Source organism: Electrophorus electricus, chromosome 21 (genome assembly GCF_041902795.1).
Source record: "Electrophorus electricus isolate QZ-2024a chromosome 21, ASM4190279v1, whole genome shotgun sequence".
In the NCBI taxonomy this organism is placed as follows: Eukaryota; Metazoa; Chordata; class Actinopteri; order Gymnotiformes; family Gymnotidae; genus Electrophorus; species Electrophorus electricus.
This window is the reverse complement of record NC_137517.1, coordinates 16,820,182-16,841,417: the sequence shown is the minus strand read 5'-3', so window position 1 is coordinate 16,841,417 and position 21,236 is coordinate 16,820,182. Positions and strand designations below refer to the sequence as shown.

Sequence of the window (21,236 nt, the reverse complement as noted above, 5' to 3'; positions counted from 1 at the left end):
TTTTTATTATTCACAGTTTTTTTTCTTAGTTTGTATTGTTTTAAACAAATATGTCTAAAGCTGTTTACTCACTGGAACAAAATATCACACACTCACGTTGCCTAAGGAACCATTTGGATGAGACACGTAACGTGAACATGTCGGGAAGTCCAGCGGCTAAGAAGAGTAAACTCTCTTTGAGAGAGGTGTGTTTGTGTGTATGAGTGAGAGTGTGAGATGATACTGTGTGTGTGTTTGTTTGTTTTCTTTGCTGTTTTATAATTTCGTAGCAGTCGTGGGTCTCGAGCTCTTTACTAGCTCGTGGTGATGCTCGCGTGAGCAGAGCCAGCGCGCTGAAGCCTCTCGCGGTGTTTTTGTGTGAGTAACTCAGTTTGAACACAACTTTCATTTCAGACCGAGGGGAAAATCGACTGGAGGAGACGGAAGGCACAGAGTAAGTGAAAGCAGGGGTTTATTGTGGGTGATTTGGGGCCGTTAGCTAACGAATGAAGATGGTTGCTGTGGTCAACACGCTCACGGCGCGCGGGGTCGCGCGCTAGACTAGGAATCGCATGCATGACATCCGTTTCTTAAATGACGAGAAAACACTTTATGCTCATGCAAACTGTCAAGTTATATTAGTTGATTGTTTGATAAGAAAATGAATGCGCACGTGCCTTTTATCTGTAGATGACAATAGCGTAAGTGTGAATAATGAAGGGGTAAGTTGGCCATGCCAGCAGTTACTCAGGGAGGAAGCCAGTATGCTGTCGGTCACTGCTGCTAGGGAGTCTGATCTGAGGCGTGTTGGTATGACAGTACTGCAGACTGCCAGAGAGGAGTGGTGAAGATGTGATTTAACGACACTCCGCAGAGGTCAGACAGTGACCACTATATGTGCCGGTGTGTGTACGTAACTGAGAACGTGTGTGCGTCCGGTCACGTAGAAAAGGAGCAGAAGAAGAGATGGAAGGAAGACAAGCTGATACGGCAGCTGGAGAAACGAAGCAGAGTGGTGGAGGTGGAGGAGGGGAGAGCGAAGGTGGAGCAGCAGATGGAGGCCAAAGGTATCGGCATGCCCCCACACCGGCCCCGGGGCAGCTTACAGCAGCACCAGCTGGAGCCCAGCTACATAGTTCTGGAAATGCGCAGAGTTAGACTGAGGAGATCTGAACCTGGTTTATGTGTGCACCGTAAATTGCGATGTAGTGTGTAAGCCAACTGAATATGAATTGGTTGTTGGGTATAAATGTGGTATAGGAACATTAAATGTAACATTGGAGCATGGGTGGAGTACGGGTGGAGTACAGGTGGAGCATGCTGGCCAGGGGAGCGGGATGAGAGTCGTGTCGTCCGCCGGCAGGTCGCCAGTACACGTTGAGCATCGCCCTTCCCGGCTCGGTGCTGGACAACGCGCAGTCGCCCGAGCTCCGCACGTACCTGGCCGGACAAGTGGCGCGTGCCTGCGCCGTGTTCTGCGTCGACGAGGTCGTCGTCTTCGACGAATCCGGTGAAGACGCCAGGTGAGCAGGGGGCGGGGCTGGGGAGAATGGGCGGGGCAGATCAGGAGGCAGGGGGAACAGGTGAATGAGGTGTGTGTGTCTTTGTGTCTACTTCTCTAACTTTGGCTCGGTGCTGCGGGACTGTGGCAGGACTGTAGAGGGGGAGTTCAAAGGCATCGGGAAAAAAGGTCAGGCCTGCGTCCAGCTGGCCAGGATCCTGCAGTACCTGGAGTGTCCACAGTGAGTGCCGCTTCATTATATGTATTGACGCTAGACTGTGGTTTAATGGCTTGGTGAGGGATGCTGATTTTACCACACACGAGGCCACCAATTAGCATGATGGTATTTGCATAATGACAACTAGTGGCTGATCCATTAACACTGAACCACTGAGACACCCTGTTGTTCGACAGCTACCGCCCTCTGATTCTGACATGCAGGACTGAGCTGGCCGAAGCCTCCAGGGGCGTGAGCCGGGCGTGCTGGGAGCAGGTTTAGGAGATGTGACGTGTGTGTCTCTCTCTCTCTCTCTCTCTCTCTCTCTCTCTCTCTGTAGGTACCTGCGGAAGGCGTTCTTTCCCAAGCACCATGACCTTCAGTTTGCTGGTGGGCCTCTGTGTGTTTATTTTTTAAGACTCTCAGAAAATCGCTTTCTCTCGCTCTCTGAGTTGTGTGTGTGTGTGTGTGTGTGTGTGTGTGTGTGTGTGTGTGTGTGTGTGTTCCAGGTTTATTGAACCCTCTGGACAGCCCCCATCACATGCGTATGGATGAGGAGGTGGAGTTTAGGGAGGGAGTTGTGGTTGACCGACCGTGCAAAGCGGGAAACGGTTCTTTCGTCAACTGTGGGATGAGGAAGGTGCGTCCTCACATGTGCGTGCCCTTGGGATCGTGCGTAGGGGATTATCACCGACTGTAATCTGCACGGTCAGACTGTCTCTGCCCGTCACGTCTGCATATCAGTGACACTGAAGGTCCGTTGCTGAGATCTTCAGGCTCAAAGAGAGCAGCAGTTTACTGCTTTTCTCCAAAGTATTTGAAGAAATAAAGTGGCGGGCTAATGAGTGACGGTGGCGAGAGAGACCTGACAGCTGATCTTGTGCTCAGGGGAAAGCCACAGGAAGTAGCATCACTGCAATATTAGGAGCAGATCATGCGGAAAGCAGGATATGACCACGTTGTTTTCGTTGTGCAGGAAGTTCAAGTTGATAAGCAGCTTCAGCCTGGTCTGAGAGTGACTGTACGAATAAAGAGCCAGAACACTGGTGAATTGAACACACACACGCGTGTGCACACACACTTTGTAACTTAATTTCATTCCGTATTCAATAAAATGTGTTCATATATGTATGTGTGTTTGTATGCATACATGTGTACACGTGTGTGTGTGTGTGTGTGTGTGTGTTTGTGTGTGTGTGTGCAGAGAGCCGGGTGCATAAAGGAGTGGTGGTGGCCCCCCATGTGCCCAGGACAGAAGGGGGCCTTTACTGGGGCTACAGTGTTCGCCTGGCGTCCTGCCTCAGTGAGTCTACCTCTCCCACCCCCCGACCAGCCACCCTCTGCCTTTAACTATATCCAGGTTTCCAGAGAAACGGGAGGTTTTGGACACAGCTGATGAAGGACCTCCAGGACCTCTGTCCGATCGTCCTGTTTCTCCGGCAACCTTGTGTACTTCACCATAATTTTGACTCACTCTGCTTCCCTCTCTCTCTCTCTCCCTTGTATGTGTGAATGTGTGTGCGGGAGCCTGCGCATTTCCCAGGTGCTGTGATAACAGAGTGTCCGTTCAAAGACGGCTATGATCTGACCATAGGGACGTCTGAAAAGGGCAATAATGCTGACCATGCTCATCTGCCCCCTTTCAGGTGAGCGATGGTGCATGTGTGCGTGTTCGAATGCTGGGTCTCTGTCCGTTTGCCCCTTGGTGTCTGTGCAGATGTTCTTTTCTGAATTTTGCACCTCATGTAGTGGAGAACTGATATCTCTTCCTGCCCACTCTCCCATCAGGCACACGCTGGTGGTGTTTGGAGGTCTGCAGGGTCTCGAGGCGAGCGTCGACGCCGATGTAAACCTGGACGTGACTGACCCCGGCGCGCTCTTTGACCTCTACCTGAACACGTGCCCCACCCAGGGCAGCCGCACCATCCGCACAGAGGTGTGGGGGGGTGGAGCAAAAGGCAGCGGAGGGCAAATTGGCATGGGCGGAGCTTTCTGCTGTGCACTGCCTAGGGAGCAGAAGCCATTAATAAGCCTTTATTTCTCACCTTGTGTAGTGCACTTGTATGTGGAGTAGGGAGCCATTGGGGACTCAGCCTAGTTCTGTAGCACATTAGGAGTTTCCAAACTGACGTCTTTGGCCAGTTTGTTAGGTGCAGATGAAGTGCCTGTTCACGCGGTGTTCCACGAACCACAGGTCTCGGTTTGGCTTTTACTGACTGCGGCATATGAGCGCGACTCCTCGATTGTTAAAGTGGTTGTAAAAGTTGAATGTCGTTGCATCATAAAGGGAAGTCGGCCTTGGGTGATTTTCCAGACAGTGCAGCGCGGTCGTGTTCTGAACCAAGGGGTGGGAATGAGAGTGCAGTGGACCAAAAAGAGCTAGTCAGGTGTGTGAGTGAGCAAAGGGTAGCCTCATTATACCTCCCAGGTTCCAAACTCGCCAACTCGTTCTTTCTCTCCACAGGAGGCTATTTTGATCTCCCTGTCATCGTTACGGCAGAAAATCGCAGCAGTTTTCTCCGAGCAGACTCAGTGACGACTGCAGCCAGTGACATTTCCACTGTCTCAGAATGCTACAAGAACCAAGTTTCCTATGTACGACAGGGCCAAAGCCTACACACCCGTGTCTTTTACTGAATGTTTTGTAACATGTATATAGCAGTGTAATGTTTGGTGTCATCGTATCTATAAAATCTCTGCAACGATGCCTCCGACCCTGGGGGGGGGATGAAAAAAGAAAGAGGTGTGTGGGTTTTTTTTCTCAACATGTATATATTTGAAGACACACAATGCAGAGGACATTCGAGATCGTCAAACACAACACACAGGTGTTGTCATAAAGGTTCCGTCAGAATATGCAAGACCGTCTTGGATCGTGTCTCATTCCTCCTCCCAGGCCTGGTCCCTCTGGCCTCCTTGCATAGCCCCTACCACAGAGCACCCTGCTCTTATAAGAGTGCTGGAGTCAGTTGACTGTTCTCCAATCCCCACTCAGCAACTAACCCCCAGCAGGGAGGTAAAGGGCCCCTACACCAAGGGAGCAGGGAGACATTGCGGACAGGGCCCCTTTCTATGCTGTGCAATGCACTGGAATCCGCTTTAATTAATAAATCCCTGATCTTCAGCCAACAGGCTGACCGAAGATCAGAGTCTTAGTGTTTTACTGAATTGAAGTGGGTCATGTGAGCAGTATTTCCGCACATTTAAATGGGACGAATGGCCTGCTCCACAGCGGTTGTTCATTTCAGAGCGACATCGCAGAGATTCTTTGTCACTCTAACGCGAGTCATTCAGTTCATCGGTCAGCGTAGATGACCTCCTTGCGCCGCCCTGCGTGAGAAACGCTACAGCGTGATGTCCGTCCACCCAGACTGCTTTAAGGTGCATCAGCTCCGCAACCATGCCCGGAGTATTTACACTTGAGCCAGTTCAGGGTTGAAACGTCAGAAGCTCATATAGGTCAAGGCATTATAAGCAGACAAAGGCAATGCTCACAGTGGGAGGGGTAATGAACCCCCTTTAAGCGCAGTCTCAGAAATATCACTGGCCAAACAGAGCGTTTGTGGTACTACAAGCCACCTCAAAGTGAAACAGCATACTGACATTTAAAGATATATATACACTCACTCCCTACACACATATATATATATATCAGTGCTGTACACTCAGACTCATTTGCACACCACTGATATATACATCATATATCATATATGCCATAACAAATAAGCGCATGAACAAAATTAACATAATTCATAAAGTCAAATAAAAACTACAACAAAAAATCCGCCTATTTATATAGGCTACTTTACATATTCGTGGTTACTACGAGACACATTTCTGTCCAATAGTGGTACTAAACCAAACTGCTCATTAGTAAGGCTGCTGGAACTCATTGCACATGCATGATATGCAATTTATGCACTACATGTCACTGATGGGGAAACTCTCTCTCTCTTATATATATATATATATATATATATATATATATCTGTGTGTGTGTGTGTGTGTGTGTGTGTGTGTGTGTGTGTTTATATAGAAGGCTACTGCAGAAAAGCCCTGCTTTAAACTGCAGGCTCAGTACTAAACGTGCTGTTAGTTTCTGCCTTTGGAAATCAGATCACAGGAGAAAACACACACCCTCCAGATCCATGACCAGCCGCCCGGGCTGTGCTCAAGCCGTCGGCCTTGCTACAGTTTGTCCCTGCCGTGCGAACCGGCCAGGCGCAGAGAGTGACTCTCGAGTCCCAGAATCCTGAAGTGCTTGGTCAGGGAGCTGCTCTGGTTCTGCTGTCCTCTCTAGACAGTCCATGAGCGCGGGCAGTGATGTCCATGAGCGTGGGCAGTGATTGTGTTTTTGGCACAGACAATGGACTCTGAGTCATTACCCCCTGCTTCTAACCAATAGATTCGGAGCACCGACAGCCCGCTCAAGCTGGAGCAATTTTCCCAAATGTCAGCGTGCGGTCGTTGGCACTGAAACTGCCCCACTTTACTATCAACTCCTCTCCTCCCCCTTCGCAGGCTATAGAAGTGATCTCATGGTGAGACTGTAACGAGACTACCACTTTCTAATAACGCCCCCAGGAGACGGTATCGATCCTGTTTTGGAAAAAACAGCCCTGATCTGTTCTAGAGGACACCACCACAAGCACTTCAGAAAATGCTCAAAATCGAGTTGATGTTTGGTGGAAAGTTTTTGGACTTGCAGATATAAATACTGCATGATGTTTTCTATAATGTGGTTTAAAAAGTTATTTGTACTTACAGATAAATATTATGTGTAGTTTTCTATGGTTTTCTGTTTTTAAATTTGTACATTATTCTTTTGTGCCTTTGACACTTTCTTTTTAGGGCATTTCCAAAATAGTATAAATGTGTAAAAATACTGTTTTCCAAAAAAAACAAATGAACAAATAGAAAGTGCTCAGCACTGTTTGTAGATTATGGCAAAATTCTAATATCTCATAAAATTCTAATATCTCATAAAATGTTTACCTATATCACACGAAACACATTTGAAATAAGATGTAATGTGTTGAAATATTTGCCAGATTTTAGAATGGCTGAACTGCAAATATAACAAACACATTAACACCTCGATAATGAAATGCAGCTCAGACCTGTTTGTGTCGGTGTGGTTGGTCACTGGTGTCTGGAACACAGGCTTATCTAAGTTAGCGCAATTCTTCAGCTTGGCCGTTTCTGGAGATTCTGTTTGTTTTCGACAAAATTTTAAAATTCACTGTTAGACTGACAAAAATGTGTATGACAAAAATCCAAAAACAGTGTTTTTTTTAAAAAAAATTAAATAGTGTTTCCTTTCTACCTCACAGAAAGGTGTACTGTCCACCCTCCTATTACTACACCTTTGGGCTCCTTGGTGATTTAGCTGTTTACTTTACTGGCTATGTGAAACCAGTGGCCATTTTGGATCAATGTCTGAGCTGATGATGTATGTGTAACCAGCAGACATTTTGGATCAGTGCCTCAGCTGAGGAAACCGTAACTATTTTGGATGAATCTCTCTTTAGACTCAGGGCATTAAAGAAAACTCATCGGCCTGGACAGGCAAGACGGTCGGATGTTTGGTTGGGCTTAAACTTAAATTGAGCGTCACAGTTTCCCACTATGCTGTGAGGGAAGCTGGTGGCCATTTCGGCTTGATTTCTCACGAGAACTCGAGAGCAGGGCTGGCAGCCACGCTGGCTCAGTTTCTCACCAGGTGGGGTGTGCGAAAGTGATGTTGTAGAGTTTGGCCCAGCGAGCGAACACTTGTTTCTCCGTGATGAAGCGGTGGTGGTTTCCACGGCGACCCTTCTCGTTCTGCAGATAGGTGACACACTCGTCCGGCCCTCTGGGCTTGTAGTAGTGGTACGGCATGCGCTTGGGCTGGGGACGCCTCCTGTAGCCAGCGGAACACAACTGTCACGTGACATTCTAGAACACATTCAATTCTATGACACTGTAGAACACATTATATTCTGTGACATTCTAGAACAGGTGCTTAGATTCTACTATAACCCCCTGACATTCAAACTCAGTTTTTAATTCTCAGGAAGGTAAACAGCATGTATAATGGACAGGAGAAACAACACATGGAACACAATCTCTGCAGTGCATTCTCGCGCTATTCAGAAAGCAAGAAAACGTCTTACCCACAGTAGTTGGGAGGCACCATCCCATAAACCTTGATATTGTCACATATCTCTATGGCGATCACCATGGTGAACCAACCGGTACTCAACCACGACTGAGACTTCTGTCTAAGAATACGGGAAACAGGCTTGACATAAATCTTGCAAATTTTACTGGTGAACAAATAGAGGGGATTTTTTATTCCAGTATACATATACCATATAGTCTTAATGTATAGCAGTGGTTCCCGAAGGCAAATGAGGTACAGTATGGAAAAGCAGTACTAAGGAAATTGGAGCCCCTCCATCCTGCCAGACTACTGCTAGACACTGAAGAGGCCTGAGACCAAATAAAGGCACAAATCATGCACCTATACATTTTAGACTATGTTTGTACATATTTGAAGTGTAATAACGAATATAGAATAAATGTACATTTAATTGCCCTTACAAAAACAGTGAGAAAAATTCTAAAAACAGATTTGAATTCACTGTAAAAACACAAGGAAATCCACCTTAGGAGATCCACCGTGAAACAAAATTAAGTTACAATCCTGTTGCTCGGTGAACTTGGTGTTTAACTTGTTCTAATTTCCATGTGGTATTCTGTTTATATTTAATTTACTTTCCAGGAGGTTTTTTGTTAGCTTCTCATACCAGTGCAATGCTACAGCTTCTCATACCAGTGCAGTGGGTCTGAGCATTAGACTGTGTGCTGTTGCAAAATGGAAACAACTAAACCAGTTCTGATCTTAGCTATCTTGTCTATGAGATACTTCACCACCACCGCTCACGGAATGAGCTGAATCAGACACTAGCGGAACAGAATCTCAGAGACACGCGTCACGGCTGGAAGAGGATGCTACCTGTCTCTGCCAGTCTCCTTCTGGAAGAGGGCGTCGAACTTGCGCATCTTGCCCGGGGAGATGGTGAAGGAGGAGACATTGCTGTAGGTGGCGCTGACACGCTGGATCAGCCGGAACAGCGGCCCCTTGGCGTCCCGCCCCATCTTGGTGGGCGGGCCCCAGAAGATGACGGACAGGCTCTCGGAGCGGTTAAGGAACTCCTGCGGCTTGCGGACGACACGGAACACGCTGGAGTGGGCCACCACGCGCAGGCTGGTCCGCGTGCCCACGTCCGGCTGGAAGCCCGAGGTGGGCGCGTCGTTCATGCGGATGACGCACTCGGAGCGGTCGATCTCCTCCCCCGCCCCGCTGCCCAGGATGTGGCTGGAGCTGGTCACCAGCGCACAGCGATGACAGTGCAGGGTCATGCTCTGACGCGCACATGCAAACAACACACGCAAACAACACAGTCGGAATTTCAGTAGTGATTTCTTACTGTTGTCTTATATTATGTTCTGAACCTCCAATACAGTTCCCAGTGTGGGAATCTACTGGGAAAACGAACATAATGGAAATGATTAAACGTTAACATGCACACGGTTAAAGCATGTTAAAGGATGGTGGTTACACTTTAGGACCGGAACTTCAAGGGTTTTGATGAACTGTTTGTGTGATCAGAAAATCCAGGTGAAAAATTCTACAGTGATATAACAGGTGTATTCCATAGTAGTAACACGCAGTGACATTTACCTTATGTTTCTTTCAGTTTTCTATTTTCTCGCTGTGTTTCAAGTTTGGTTTATTTGTCACATACATAATCATACACAGTATAACTCGCAGTGAAATGGTTTACAGATGTTATAGTGTAAACTTTCTCCAGTATATAATGTACCACAACAAACTTCTGTTCTTGAGACTTGCTGGATTCTGTGAACACTGACTGCTGGGTAAAAAGAATCTCCATTCAGTGGCTCACATTTTGGTGGATCTCTTCTCATCCAGGAGTTGTGCGAAGTCAGCGCTCAGTCAGAGTGGAGGGAGAATCAGATTGGATGGAAGCAGCAGTAGAACTGGCCAGAGAATTTAGGATTAAAAGGTATTCCAAACGATAATTATGAAAGCCGCTAAGGGAGTAACCTGGATTCACACAGACAATGCAAATATTCCCAGAACTGCAGCTGGGTGTCATGGGACCCTACACTCCTACACTCCTACACTCCAAGACCCCGCTGACATCACACGTTCGGGCCATCACTATCGCTCACTAGTTCGCTCTATTGATTCCACCTCAGTTCTACTCAGACCTGCTTGTTCTTTCATTACGGTGGGAGGTATTGCCACATTTATCAACATTACTGCCACATTGTGCTTACCGAGTGTTCCTTCTATTTTGACTGGCCTGCTCTTCTCGACCCTTTTCATGGTATATTGTTTCGGGATTCCTGGCCATTTGGATCTGCTTGTGTATTTGTCTTTTTGGATCGGACCCCCAGCCTGTAATCCTTTTACCAGTTTTGAACGCTCCTTCGTCATTTAAATCAGCAGGACAAGTGCAGACATGTGAACCAAACCGTGAAGAGGTCTTATCGAAGTGAGAGCAGCAGGAGAAGGGATTAGCACAACTATTAAAGAGCCGTTCAGAAGCTGGACTGCTAGCGGAAACAAGGAGTCACCCCTCCGAAGCGTGAATGCTGTCCTAACGCTGCTGTTCTACAAATGGTACTCAGACTCAGCCAACTGCTTATTTTAGTACACAGCTTGATAAAGTGGAGCAAGGAATGTCCCCATGGTACCTAGGTGCAACAGCAGACATTGTTTACACTTATGAGGAAGCAGGCGCAATTACGATGGGGTGCAAAGTTGAATGACACCGGTCATGTACTGCACGTGCTACCGGCTGGGTGATCCTGCAAGAACAAGCCTGCAGTTATGACAACGCTGCGTTGGAGGCAGAGGGCCTGATGCTGGAGAAGTCGCACGAGTCTGCTGATTACACCAGGCTCTCTACTGGCCACTGGTTCAGGGGCGTGGGAGGTAGGGAAGGGGGTCAGTGCCTGCTGGTGCCGCCTGCTGGTTTGGCCATATGGACGCTGGCGGAAGACCGCCGGGACTGGCAGGTTATTTTCCGACGGTTACGAACGGTCCTTTGGTAGGGTGAAAAAAAAGACTTCTCCATTTATCTCCCCAGAGTATTCCCTACTGTGCAGAGTATGGAGTCTGGATCCGTTGTGTAGGGACCAAGATTTGCCTTTCCAGCAATCCCCTGAGCAGTTATCCGAGAACGTTTCCTCCGAGCAGTTATCCAAGAACGTTTTCTTGGACTCCCAGATAGCAACTTGACCTCCATCTTTCCCGTTAACTGCCATTTCTTTTTTGATAAACATATATTTATTGGTTTTCAGAAATTAATCTATAGTAAAATTTGTGGTATCTATGGTGGCTTTCCAGTGGGAAGTCATTAGCAATCTGTGTTAACCAAATATTAGGAGATGGAATATCTGAAGAAACATATTCACATGTACATTGTGTGTATATACACACATTATACATATACTGTACATACATGGTTATATATTTTTTGTGTTATATAATAATATATATATTATTTTTTCCTAATGCACCCCTAACTCTTTCCTCAGTTTGGACAGAGCACTCACAAAACCATTTCACTGCGAGTTATACCATGTATGACTATGTACATGACAAATAAACCAAACTGAAACTAGTAGATTGTCAGAACATTTTCAGAACTGTGCATTTAGCAGATTTCCATTAGGGCATAATGGTGATACTGGGAATACTTGCTTATATTTGCTTGCACACAACATTTTATTTAAAGTGGAATGTTGTAGTTTTACTAATGTAATGCTGCACTAAGAGGAATTTCTACAAGCTATTCATAAGACATCTTTTACACTTTGCTTGCACAGCTGATGATGGGCCTCTGAAACCCAGTTTACTTGACTACAATTTTGAATATTATATATATATATATATATATACAGAGAGAGAGAGAGAGAGAGAGAGAGAGAGAGGGGTTCAAAATTGTAGTCTGTCAGCAGCTGTGCAAGCAAAGTGTAAAACATGTCTTTATGAATAGTTTGTATAAATTCCTCTTAGCGCCGCACTGCAGTAGTAAAACTAGTCCATCCAGTGCGCTGTGAGTCTAGATAATGACATCAGGAAAACGCCAGAACTCCAAATATCTGTGGTAAAGCCAGTCACATCTGATAAATGACCTTGTAGGTGGTTGTAAACCTTGCTGTAAAGGTTCGGTAGGGCCAAACTGGAAATGTAGTGTCGAGAGGGTAGGGCGTACCGTGAACCTAACAGCACCTAAAAATGATGAAAACCTGTATTTTCAACCACAGCGATAGGTTGGTCATCCAAAGTGAGGTCAGAGGTCATCCTCTCTTTTTGGCCGTGTGACTGTCTGAAGAAAACGTCTCTCTTTTCAATGTTTCTAGCATGTGTTGCCTTTGCCTGGGTAACCTGAGTAAACTCCCTGTATTCTGCTGCGTGTTTCTTTTTTAAGTATCAAATTGGTAGTATCGAACGCAGCTCTGTTACTATCACCTCGCGATTACAAACAAAGCACGTGGCTGTCCTCTTTATACACTGCAGACATTTGATCTGCATCGCGCCATGAACTACGACCTCCTCTTACGACGCCTGTGTGACCGCTGACCTCAAACAAACGGTCGGTCTTAAGTTCGTGCTCAGTAAAGCCGATACCAGTAGTTTAAAAGAAATGCCTTGATCGCCCCCGGTACCAATCTCTGACATTGGCTCGGGACGTCATTTATTTAACACCACACGGGTTTACTACAGTTTCTGTGTTCGCTCCAAGGACCCAGCAGAAGAAACTGGCCCATGCTAGTATTTCAAAGCAGGTCAACCACACAGAATGCTAATGCATACATGTTCAGGCTAGCCACTTAGAACCATTTACCCTACCAGCAACATATATTAGCCCAAAAAAGAACCATGCACAATTCTGCCCCGACTAGCAATCAAAGTTGCTGGGCTGTGCACGTTTAATTCAGTGTGTGGCCCAGTACCACAGGTAGGCTACTGCTGAAACCTCTCCGGTCGCCCCGCCAACCTCCTCCTGCTGCGCGGCCTTCGGTTATCTTAATGTTCTATCTTTGCTCTGAGTCCATCTCCACGGGTGGTCGGGAGAGGGTTTGAGGAGTCAGATGTTTCTAAAGCTTTGACATTTGCATCACCTTTCATCCTCATCCTATCGATGACTGGGAACAAGCCGCAGCTATGACGAGCTCATCGAGTGCCTGAGACCTCAGTAAAGTTTATCCGAGAGCTCAAATCACAAAAACATTGCTCTAATCTTGCTTAAGGATTAAGGACATTTCATCTTTAACTTTATGCATTTTGTAGAGAAGTTCATCTCCTACTCCTTTAACTATTCACAGTAAAAGATGTTTCATTCACACATATATGAAAATTGAAGAAGATGGGAGACCATGAAAGAGACCATATTTGTTACACACACAGCAAAATCGCATCCTCAAACTCCAGGGCCGCTGGTAGAAAACATACTTCAATAGCACAATGGATGAAACACCTCTGTCTGAAACCTCTTGTTTCTATGGAAACTTGTGTACTTCACTCAAATGTTTAGTACTTATATAAAAAATAAAATGTCCTGTCTCAGCCTTCCTGTGGGTGGTGATGTCTCTTTCCTCGCACTCAGTTCTTCTAACGCTGCCCTGGGAGTTTGGGGTGTGGTGAAGTATGTATACACACACACATATATATATGAATACGTATTCATATATATTCATATATATATATTCATATATATATATATATTCATATATATATATATATATATATATATATATATATATAGTGTGTATACATTGCCATGGGAGTTTGGGGTGTGGTGTAGTATTTTTTCTGTTCCTGGATTGCCTCTTTCTGGACTGAGATTGATGATGTCATTCCTGGGGCGTGTTGGAGCCACTCCTCCAGTTGAGGGGTCACAACCCCAAGTGCCTCCATCACCACTGGGTCAACCTTGTTAACCCTCCACGTTCTCTCCATTTTTCCCATTCGTCATATTCCTTTCTTTGGCCGTTTCCATCAGGTGGGACTGCCACATGTGTTATCTTTCATCTGTCATCTTGTCCAGTGTCTGGTTGGTTGGTTGCTTATGTGTCTGGATCTGGAGGTCCCACAGGATCTCAGCCCTGTTCATCTCTACCACCCTAACATGTCTTGCATATGTTCCTGTATCTGACTCCTGACCCCTGGTTGTCTTTCTGTGTATGATTTCTCTGCCTTGCTCAATCAACAGTACAATGAAAGAGTTTAATAAAGAAAATTCCTTATTTTTTAGAAATATGAACCCTTGCTGTTTCCATAACCTCTCCTTCCACTCTTGCTTGCTGCCTCCGTGACCCTTCACCCCGGCCCCTAGGCCTTACCTTGTTTCCGTAGACAGGGATGTATCCCTCTTTGCCGGCCCATTTCTTCAGGTTGGTGTTTCTGATGGTCTCGCTGAACGTCCCCACCCTCAAAGAGCCATACAGCTCATTCCCGCTGTTGGAGCTGTAGAGGATGAGGAGGGTGGTGATGATGAACACTGCGCCGAAGATCGCCATGCGCTGGCTGTGATGCCCCTGTAACAGAGGGGAAGGCGCACCGGAAAGGTCTGAGTGAAGTTTGCTCAACGCACTGGAGCACCCTTCTGTACTCTAGTGTTTATTACTTACTTATGACACTCGGAACTAATTATATTGCATATCTTTGTCCTATTGGCTGTTAAGTATAATGATCTATATTTTAAAATGGCATCTTGTGAGAACACTGCAATATCACTGCCTGAAAAGATGACAACTTTAAGATTATACAGTAAACTCAGAAAGTCGTCCGTTCTGTCATTTTATGAACTGTTTAGAAATGGACAATAAAATACATTTAAATTTCCAGTCTCTATTTTAATATTCAGTGTGGGTCTTATTAATAATAATTGTCGTTTAAAGAAGTGTGACTGTTTCTAAAAGCAAGGTGCTGCCAACATCCTTTTGACTGGTGCGATTTTAGCGGAGCGAATGTCCAAAGCGTCGGCGGAGCTGTGTAAATACGCCCTCACCTTTTCCGCAAATCGCAGCGCCATTCTTCGGCCTCCCGACCTTCAGTCACATGGCTTCATACCTACAGCAAGATAGAAGGTACGTCCCAACACGTCAGCCCCGAGGTCTCCGTACTCTGATCCACATGTACATTTTCACGTCTGTGTTGGCTGCCGTCGTTAGTATAAAAGGAAGGTGGTAAAACCACAGCCTGTCACCAAGAATGTGATTCGGGAGTCGCTCCAACCCAGTAATCCGCTGGGTTGGATTTATATGTGAACTGCTATGAAATATGCCTTGCAATACAGCACAGATCTCAAAATAGACTACTCATTGATATGATATTGATAACACTGATATGCTATCACGAATATCCCCACTCACAAATATATTATTGGCACTACTATTGTTAGGCAAATAATAGCCTAAATGGCTAACAACTAATCAATAGCTACTGTTCGTCTTACTTTATTGTTGTTGTTGTTGTTGTTGTTATTGTATTTTTCGCCACATATCACTCCTGCGATTGCCCAAAATAAGATTTTTTGCAACGGCCTCTACATCCATGCAAGAATCGCACGCGTCCCGGGAGACCGCTGACCGACTGACAAACGGTACTGACTCCGCTCTCAGCAAATAAATAAATCAGCGTTTCTCCCCTATCTGGTCAACATTAGCAGATACTGAGATGTCCATTCCAAAAAGCGTTTCGAACAACCTGCTCTCAAGCGTGTTACGCTGGCGCAAAGATAGACGCGTTCCCGTAAACGCACGTCCAGGAAAGCGACCTCGAATGCTGCGCACGACCGGACAAAGGCGCTGGGAATGCGGTCGTGCGGTGGCGACCGAGCACGCCCACATCTGAGCAATGGCGCACTCCTCCCGGGGACACGTACCGACTCGACGCTGCGCTGGAGTGTGTTTGGCGCATCCTAAGCCCCTAAGAGCTCCGTGCGTCTTCGCCTCCAAAGCAGTGGTCGCGTCTGCGTCATCGAGGGGCTGCAGCCAGACGGAGCCCACCTACCGGGACAAAAAATAAAAACTGCTTAAGGGGAAAGAAAACAACATGCAATGTAATGAAAAGCAAGTTGGAAACCGACAAGCAAGCAAACACACACTGCGAAAGCAAGAGATGACAGTTACAGTAGGCCACGCACCAGTCCAACTTTTTTTTTTTTTTTTTTTTTTTTTTTCCAAGATTTTGCAGAGCGTAAATAAAGCGGCCAACGAAAAAGCCCCGGTAGTGGAAACGACGACGGCTCGTAATAAAAGAGGTCGCGCAGTTTCATTTCCCGAAAATGTAGGCACAAACCCAAATGCAACACAGTGGCAGTAGATGGTTCACAGTGACGCTGGGATTTCAAACATTAAAATCCCAAGAGGTAAAGCACTGCGCATTTATTTTACATTACGATTTTCAAAGCACTCACTGCCATGTTAAATAAAATATGTAATGATATTCACTGTTGTACATAATCAATGCTGGGTTATACATTAAAAGTGGATAAATATGTTAAAATTGCACTTCGTGATTTAAAAGAAAATACATTGGGTTTCCAAAATGCAAGCATTCCTTCGGCTAACAGGTAAAAAGAAGTCCTGAAAAATATAAATAAAACAATTCCTTTGAGGCAGTTAAGTATGATGGAAATTCTGATTTACAAATTAAAACACTAAAATAACTACAAGAATGTATGAAGCACACACACACACACACACACACACACACACACAGACACACACAGACACACACACACACACACAATAGGAATGCGTTGTTTGATATTCTTAATCTCTGCATTTAGACTCCTGACATTTGAAACAGTTCTCCAAAAGCATATTAATTAGAAATTGACAACCCAATTTGAAAACTCAATATATTTTCTTTTAAATTACAAAGTGCTATTATAACATATTTATCCAGTATTTTTTTGTTTGTATAACCCAACATACAGTATGTATAACAGTAAATATATCAATCAATACTCCATTTAACATGACAATGAATGCTTTGAAAGTCCAGTGTTTTAATCTAAAATAAAATCCATAAATCCAGTTAATATATAACAGTGATGTAGTATGTTTGGATAGATTGTATAATGCCTTTATAATGAAACAGGTTTGTACACTTTACTTGATCTACAAGTCTAACTCATTAGTTCCATACCTGTAGTGCTCAAAGACACATCATTTGTAGATCACAGAAGCTGCTCTGTGCATGCTGTGTTGCAGCTGTTGAGACATGACGAATGTCTTTCATTTATTAGAGCCTGAGGCAAGAGAGCAAGAAAACATGACTTGCCGGGGGGAGTAGCAGCATGGAAGCGTGACTTTCAGCGCAGAACAGCAGTGGTGACTTCACGTGAACATGAAGATTATCAGCAATCATCTTATCCTGCATTTAAAACTAAAAAACAAACACACTGAACGCAACATTGTGTAGCCTGATGTATCCTCGCAATACAGCTATCAACCCCACGTAACTCGAAATATTATTACAATCCTACATGCTGCCTCACAAGCTCACGCAACGTGCCGTAATACTACGCAACTTTGCGCAACGTCAAGTAACCTCATCGCAGAACGTTACAGAGCTTTGCATAACCTTGCGGGTTCCTCACAAAACATGATCTAACTGCTCTTAGCTTCAGATAACACCCTTCACACAACTTCTTACTACCTCACATGACCTTGAGTAACTTCACTTCATGAAGTGTAATGTCACATATGATGGGCTTAAGTCCCCTCAGCCGGCTATAACCCTAACCCTTCGTAACATGTAACTGCACACTACCGTGCGGACCCTCACATAACGCTACGTAGCCTTATGCTGTCTCACACGACTTCTGACCACCTCATGCCTCCTCTCAGGCAGGGTCACTGACAGGTGCACGACCCAACCTCTACCCTTCTGACCCTACGCATCACAGGTTGCTCTTCAGAAAAAAGGCAGGTTTGACTTGGTGCTTCCACAGAAAATAGTACCCTACAAACAAGAAGAGTGTCATAAGCCTTCTTAAAAGCAGTTTCCATGGACACCAGGGATGCCATTGAGAAAGAAGAAACGGTGAAATGGTTGCCGCAGCAACCGAACCAAAATCTGTGATGATTTACATTTTAAGCAGGTTACTGGTCGAGAGGTTGTCTGAGCAGTGGGCGAAGTCTAGTTCTCATCAGCTTGAATCAGGATTAATGGTTGGCCAATTAATCAGTCAGCCAAATAACTGCCACTTGGAGATAATCGGTGTCAGACGATTTTTTTCGCACAGCCTTGGCTGATTTTTAAAATTTTTTTTACATTTAAATATACGAAATGTAGAATTTTTAACTACTTGTGGACATTTAGTTCATACATTTTTATTTAAAATAAGTGCACTGCAGAGATTGCAGATCTACTTAACAAACAAGAGAAAATTGAGATATTGCAGGTTTAAATAAATGTTCATTTAAAACAGAGGCAATGCAAATAATGTTGAATGTTCATTTAAGTTAGCAGTTTTGTGTATTATATGTTATTAATAAATTGTTGTATTTTGTAAGATGCAAACAAACAAACAAACAAACATGATATAATTGCTATACATCAGCCATTGACCTCTCAACTCTTTAATAACAATCTCTACCTGAATGGCCATGAAGGGCTTAATCTCCCAACTTCTTCAGTCACAAAGCTGTTCAGAGGGAACTGAACACCCACTTGCTTTTTACGTCTCTTTTTCAGGCTGAACCAATGTTACGAGGGCTGGTCCATTTCTGGTGGCCTCATAGCAGTCTGCCCGGACCAGACACGGGGGTGAGACCAGCGGTCCCAGAGCGCCACAAGGTCTCCGGCCAATCCGAAGAACTGCCATACTGAGCGGGCAGGGTCAGGATTGCTGCTGACGCACCCAGGTGGGGTATGGGAAATGTAGTTTTCCCTGCAGGGCCCAGCGTCGGTAGATGTGCTTCTCAGTGATGAAGCGATGGCCCCCTCTCTGGGCAAGCTCGTGAAGCCTGTACATGGCACACTCGTCCAGGTGGTACATCTCGTAGTAGTGATATGGCACTGATGAATGGTTGGCAAGGCTGCGCGCACACACAGACACATACAAACACACACATCAGGGAAGTTAAAGTCAAAAAGGGGATTTTACTGGATTACTTAAACATCAAATTTGGGTGATTTCCCAGCTCAAAACACACCTGACTCAACTATACCAGTTCATTAGCAGGTTTAGTAAGAGTGTTAGAGCAGGAAAATCACCAGACTGTGTGGATCTGTGGCCTTGCAGAAGCAGAGATGGGAACTCTTGGTATAACCTGTACACTGGAGACGTTCCACGACCAGTTTCCATGTGTGTTATGAGGACTGATACACACAAAGGCATGATCAGCTTGCCCTCATTATCAGGGCTGTTATCAGGATGTTCCTTTACTCACCTGCAGTAAGAACCATCCATCATCCCATAAACATCAACACTGTCGCACACTTCCAGGGCCAGAATCAAAGTGAAGAACCCAGTGCTGAGAAAAGCACCCGACTTCATCCTGAGAAAGAGAGAGAGATCCATTTGATAATAAAATATCTTTAGTATTAGTATCTGTTTTTGCCAGTAAAAAGCCATCCATTCTGAAATCCTTTGATTAATGATTAACAGCTGATCCATAAAGCTGCCAAATACCATCTGTGGTTGTGAAACAGTTGATGTTTTATTTATTTCTCTTTTTCAATAATTAATAATAACAAAAAACAACAGGCAAGCTAAATCTTTGGACACTGCTGATGTGCGCATTTCAATTGTATATTGATGTTTTAGCACTCTTTATATTCATAATTTATGCACATTCATGTTTTATATGACTATGCATCAGCACCTTCATATAAATGCATATTCATGTTTTTTGTGAGCATGCACGGGTGTCACATCACCTGTCCTTGCCTGTCTCCTCCTGGAACACGCGGTCACAGTACAGCACCTTTTCTCTGCTCACAGCGTACAGGTGCGCAGGTGGGTGTCTCCGGGCCAGGGCGGCGAGCGCGTTGAACACTTGGCCCTTACCGTCCTGCCTCATGTTCCGCTCGGGACCCCACACCACGTAGCGCGTATCGGCGTCGTGGCCGAAAAAGAGCGGCTCCCCGCGCAGCAGGTGGGGCACGCTGGTGTGCGAGACCATGCGCACGCTGGTGCGGTTGCCCACGTCGGCCTCGAAGCCCTGCGTCGGAGCCGCGTTCATGCGGATCACGCACTCATGGGCATTGATCTTCGAGCCACAGCCGCTGCCGCGCATGTGGCCAGAGCTGGAGACCACGGCGCAGGTTCCGCAGCGCAGCGTCAGGGACTGAGGAGACACCACGCACGCACACACCCCACGGCAACACGTGAACAGGCAAGACTAGTTCTAATAAAATGAAAGAACACATATCCCTTTATAACCCGCCTACTCCTGCAGCCACATAGATATGACTTTTCGATTATTGTTTGTGCAGCTATTGAATAGGACTAATAATTAAATAATAACCCTGGAATGTATGAGGTTAAAATGACACACCTGGGAACCGGATGTGCCGGTCGGCTGAATTCTTAGGTAGCCGCGGAGGCCCAGGTTGCCAGTGCCACCTCCTGATCTGAGCAAACGGATGCACCACAGCACCACACCGAAAATGACGAAAGCTAAGAGCCAGCGCAGCTTCTGAACGTGGGAACAAGACGTACAAGACACCTTTTACTCAACTAGCACTAGACACCGGAGGCGTGACACAATGTCGCCAAAAGCAGCTCAAGGACAGTGAAATCAGCTAAAACAGACAACACGTGCCAATATCGACATTTGATTTTGCTGCTCCGCGTTTCATGACATGTTCAGGTTATCCACATCCCCGAACCCCTGGCGCACAGGCCGTAACTGGGTCGGACGCAGCGAGACCACCATACCAGAGACTTCATGTCTTCGGCCCAGACACACCAGCACAGGCTCACACGCCGTGAGGTAGCACAGCTGGGTTATCCGCCTAGATAAACCAGACACTGGACATGTGTCACCTATGATGATAACGGCCATACAAGGTAGATAACTTAGGTTCGCTAGCTGGGAGCGTAACGGATGCGTTTGGATTAAGGTTTTACGTCAAACCGAGAGGGGATCTAAACTAACATCACAGGAAATATATAACACATGATGTATCATGATGATACATATTTAAAAACGTTAACCGTTATAAATCAATACACGTTTAATGACAAGGTAAGATAACGTTCTAGTAGCTGCTCGGTACGCTGATATTTATATTCCGTAGTAAAGCGTGGCCGAGATACTTAGTTCCGTGGTCAATATACGTTCATCTGTCTCAGTAACATCAGAGCTACCCATGTTGAATATTAACAATAAAAAAGAACTAAACTAAAATATGTTTTAAAAAATAATTTTGTAAACAGTTAATTGTGAGTTTTCGCGTCTGGTTTCCCAAAAGTGGTGATTGGACAG

The 21,236-nt window shown here is 45.5% G+C and overlaps 3 protein-coding genes across 10 annotated transcripts; 1 reads left to right on the top strand and 2 right to left on the bottom strand.

Annotated features, from left to right (window-relative positions):
• The first annotated feature begins 83 nt into the window (after nucleotides 1-83).
• On the top strand, nucleotides 84-4,323 carry spout1 (SPOUT domain containing methyltransferase 1). Of its 2 annotated transcripts, XM_027029986.3 has the most exons (12): nucleotides 84-185; nucleotides 394-433; nucleotides 927-1,046; nucleotides 1,343-1,502; nucleotides 1,632-1,721; nucleotides 2,038-2,087; nucleotides 2,207-2,337; nucleotides 2,674-2,743; nucleotides 2,902-3,000; nucleotides 3,241-3,343; nucleotides 3,486-3,633; nucleotides 4,162-4,323. In XM_027029986.3, the coding sequence occupies exons 1-12, from the start codon at nucleotides 138-140 to the stop codon at nucleotides 4,231-4,233; spliced, it is 1,131 nt and encodes a 376-aa protein (XP_026885787.1). In that variant the 5' UTR covers nucleotides 84-137; the 3' UTR covers nucleotides 4,234-4,323. The 2 variants fall into 2 exon arrangements, with proteins under 2 accessions (XP_026885787.1, XP_081560785.1); XM_081704659.1 differs by having other exon boundaries at nucleotides 3,486-4,323.
• On the bottom strand, nucleotides 4,282-15,997 carry st6galnac6 (ST6 (alpha-N-acetyl-neuraminyl-2,3-beta-galactosyl-1,3)-N-acetylgalactosaminide alpha-2,6-sialyltransferase 6). Of its 6 annotated transcripts, XM_081704669.1 has the most exons (8): nucleotides 15,932-15,997; nucleotides 15,671-15,794; nucleotides 14,795-14,856; nucleotides 14,127-14,321; nucleotides 8,698-9,107; nucleotides 7,853-7,960; nucleotides 7,417-7,599; nucleotides 4,287-4,413 (listed from the first exon to the last, which is right to left on the bottom strand). In XM_081704669.1, the coding sequence occupies exons 3-8, from the start codon at nucleotides 14,816-14,818 to the stop codon at nucleotides 4,383-4,385; spliced, it is 951 nt and encodes a 316-aa protein (XP_081560795.1). In that variant the 5' UTR covers nucleotides 14,819-14,856; nucleotides 15,671-15,794; nucleotides 15,932-15,997; the 3' UTR covers nucleotides 4,287-4,382. The 6 variants fall into 6 exon arrangements, with proteins under 6 accessions (XP_081560797.1, XP_026885790.2, XP_081560795.1 ...); XM_027029989.3 differs by lacking the exons at nucleotides 15,671-15,794; nucleotides 15,932-15,997 and adding an exon at nucleotides 15,242-15,664 and having other exon boundaries at nucleotides 4,286-4,413; XM_027029988.3 differs by lacking the exon at nucleotides 15,932-15,997 and having other exon boundaries at nucleotides 15,671-15,904.
• A 2,118-nt stretch (nucleotides 15,998-18,115) lies between these two features.
• Nucleotides 18,116-21,211, bottom strand: st6galnac4 (ST6 (alpha-N-acetyl-neuraminyl-2,3-beta-galactosyl-1,3)-N-acetylgalactosaminide alpha-2,6-sialyltransferase 4). Of its 2 annotated transcripts, none has more exons than XM_027029992.3 (5): nucleotides 20,571-21,211; nucleotides 20,304-20,444; nucleotides 19,684-20,093; nucleotides 19,194-19,301; nucleotides 18,116-18,839 (listed from the first exon to the last, which is right to left on the bottom strand). In XM_027029992.3, exons 1-5 carry the CDS (start codon nucleotides 20,580-20,582, stop codon nucleotides 18,641-18,643), a joined length of 870 nt encoding a protein of 289 aa, XP_026885793.2. In that variant the 5' UTR covers nucleotides 20,583-21,211; the 3' UTR covers nucleotides 18,116-18,640. The 2 variants fall into 2 exon arrangements, with proteins under 2 accessions (XP_026885793.2, XP_026885792.3); XM_027029991.3 differs by having other exon boundaries at nucleotides 20,687-21,211.
• Nucleotides 21,212-21,236: the final 25 nt, after the last annotated feature.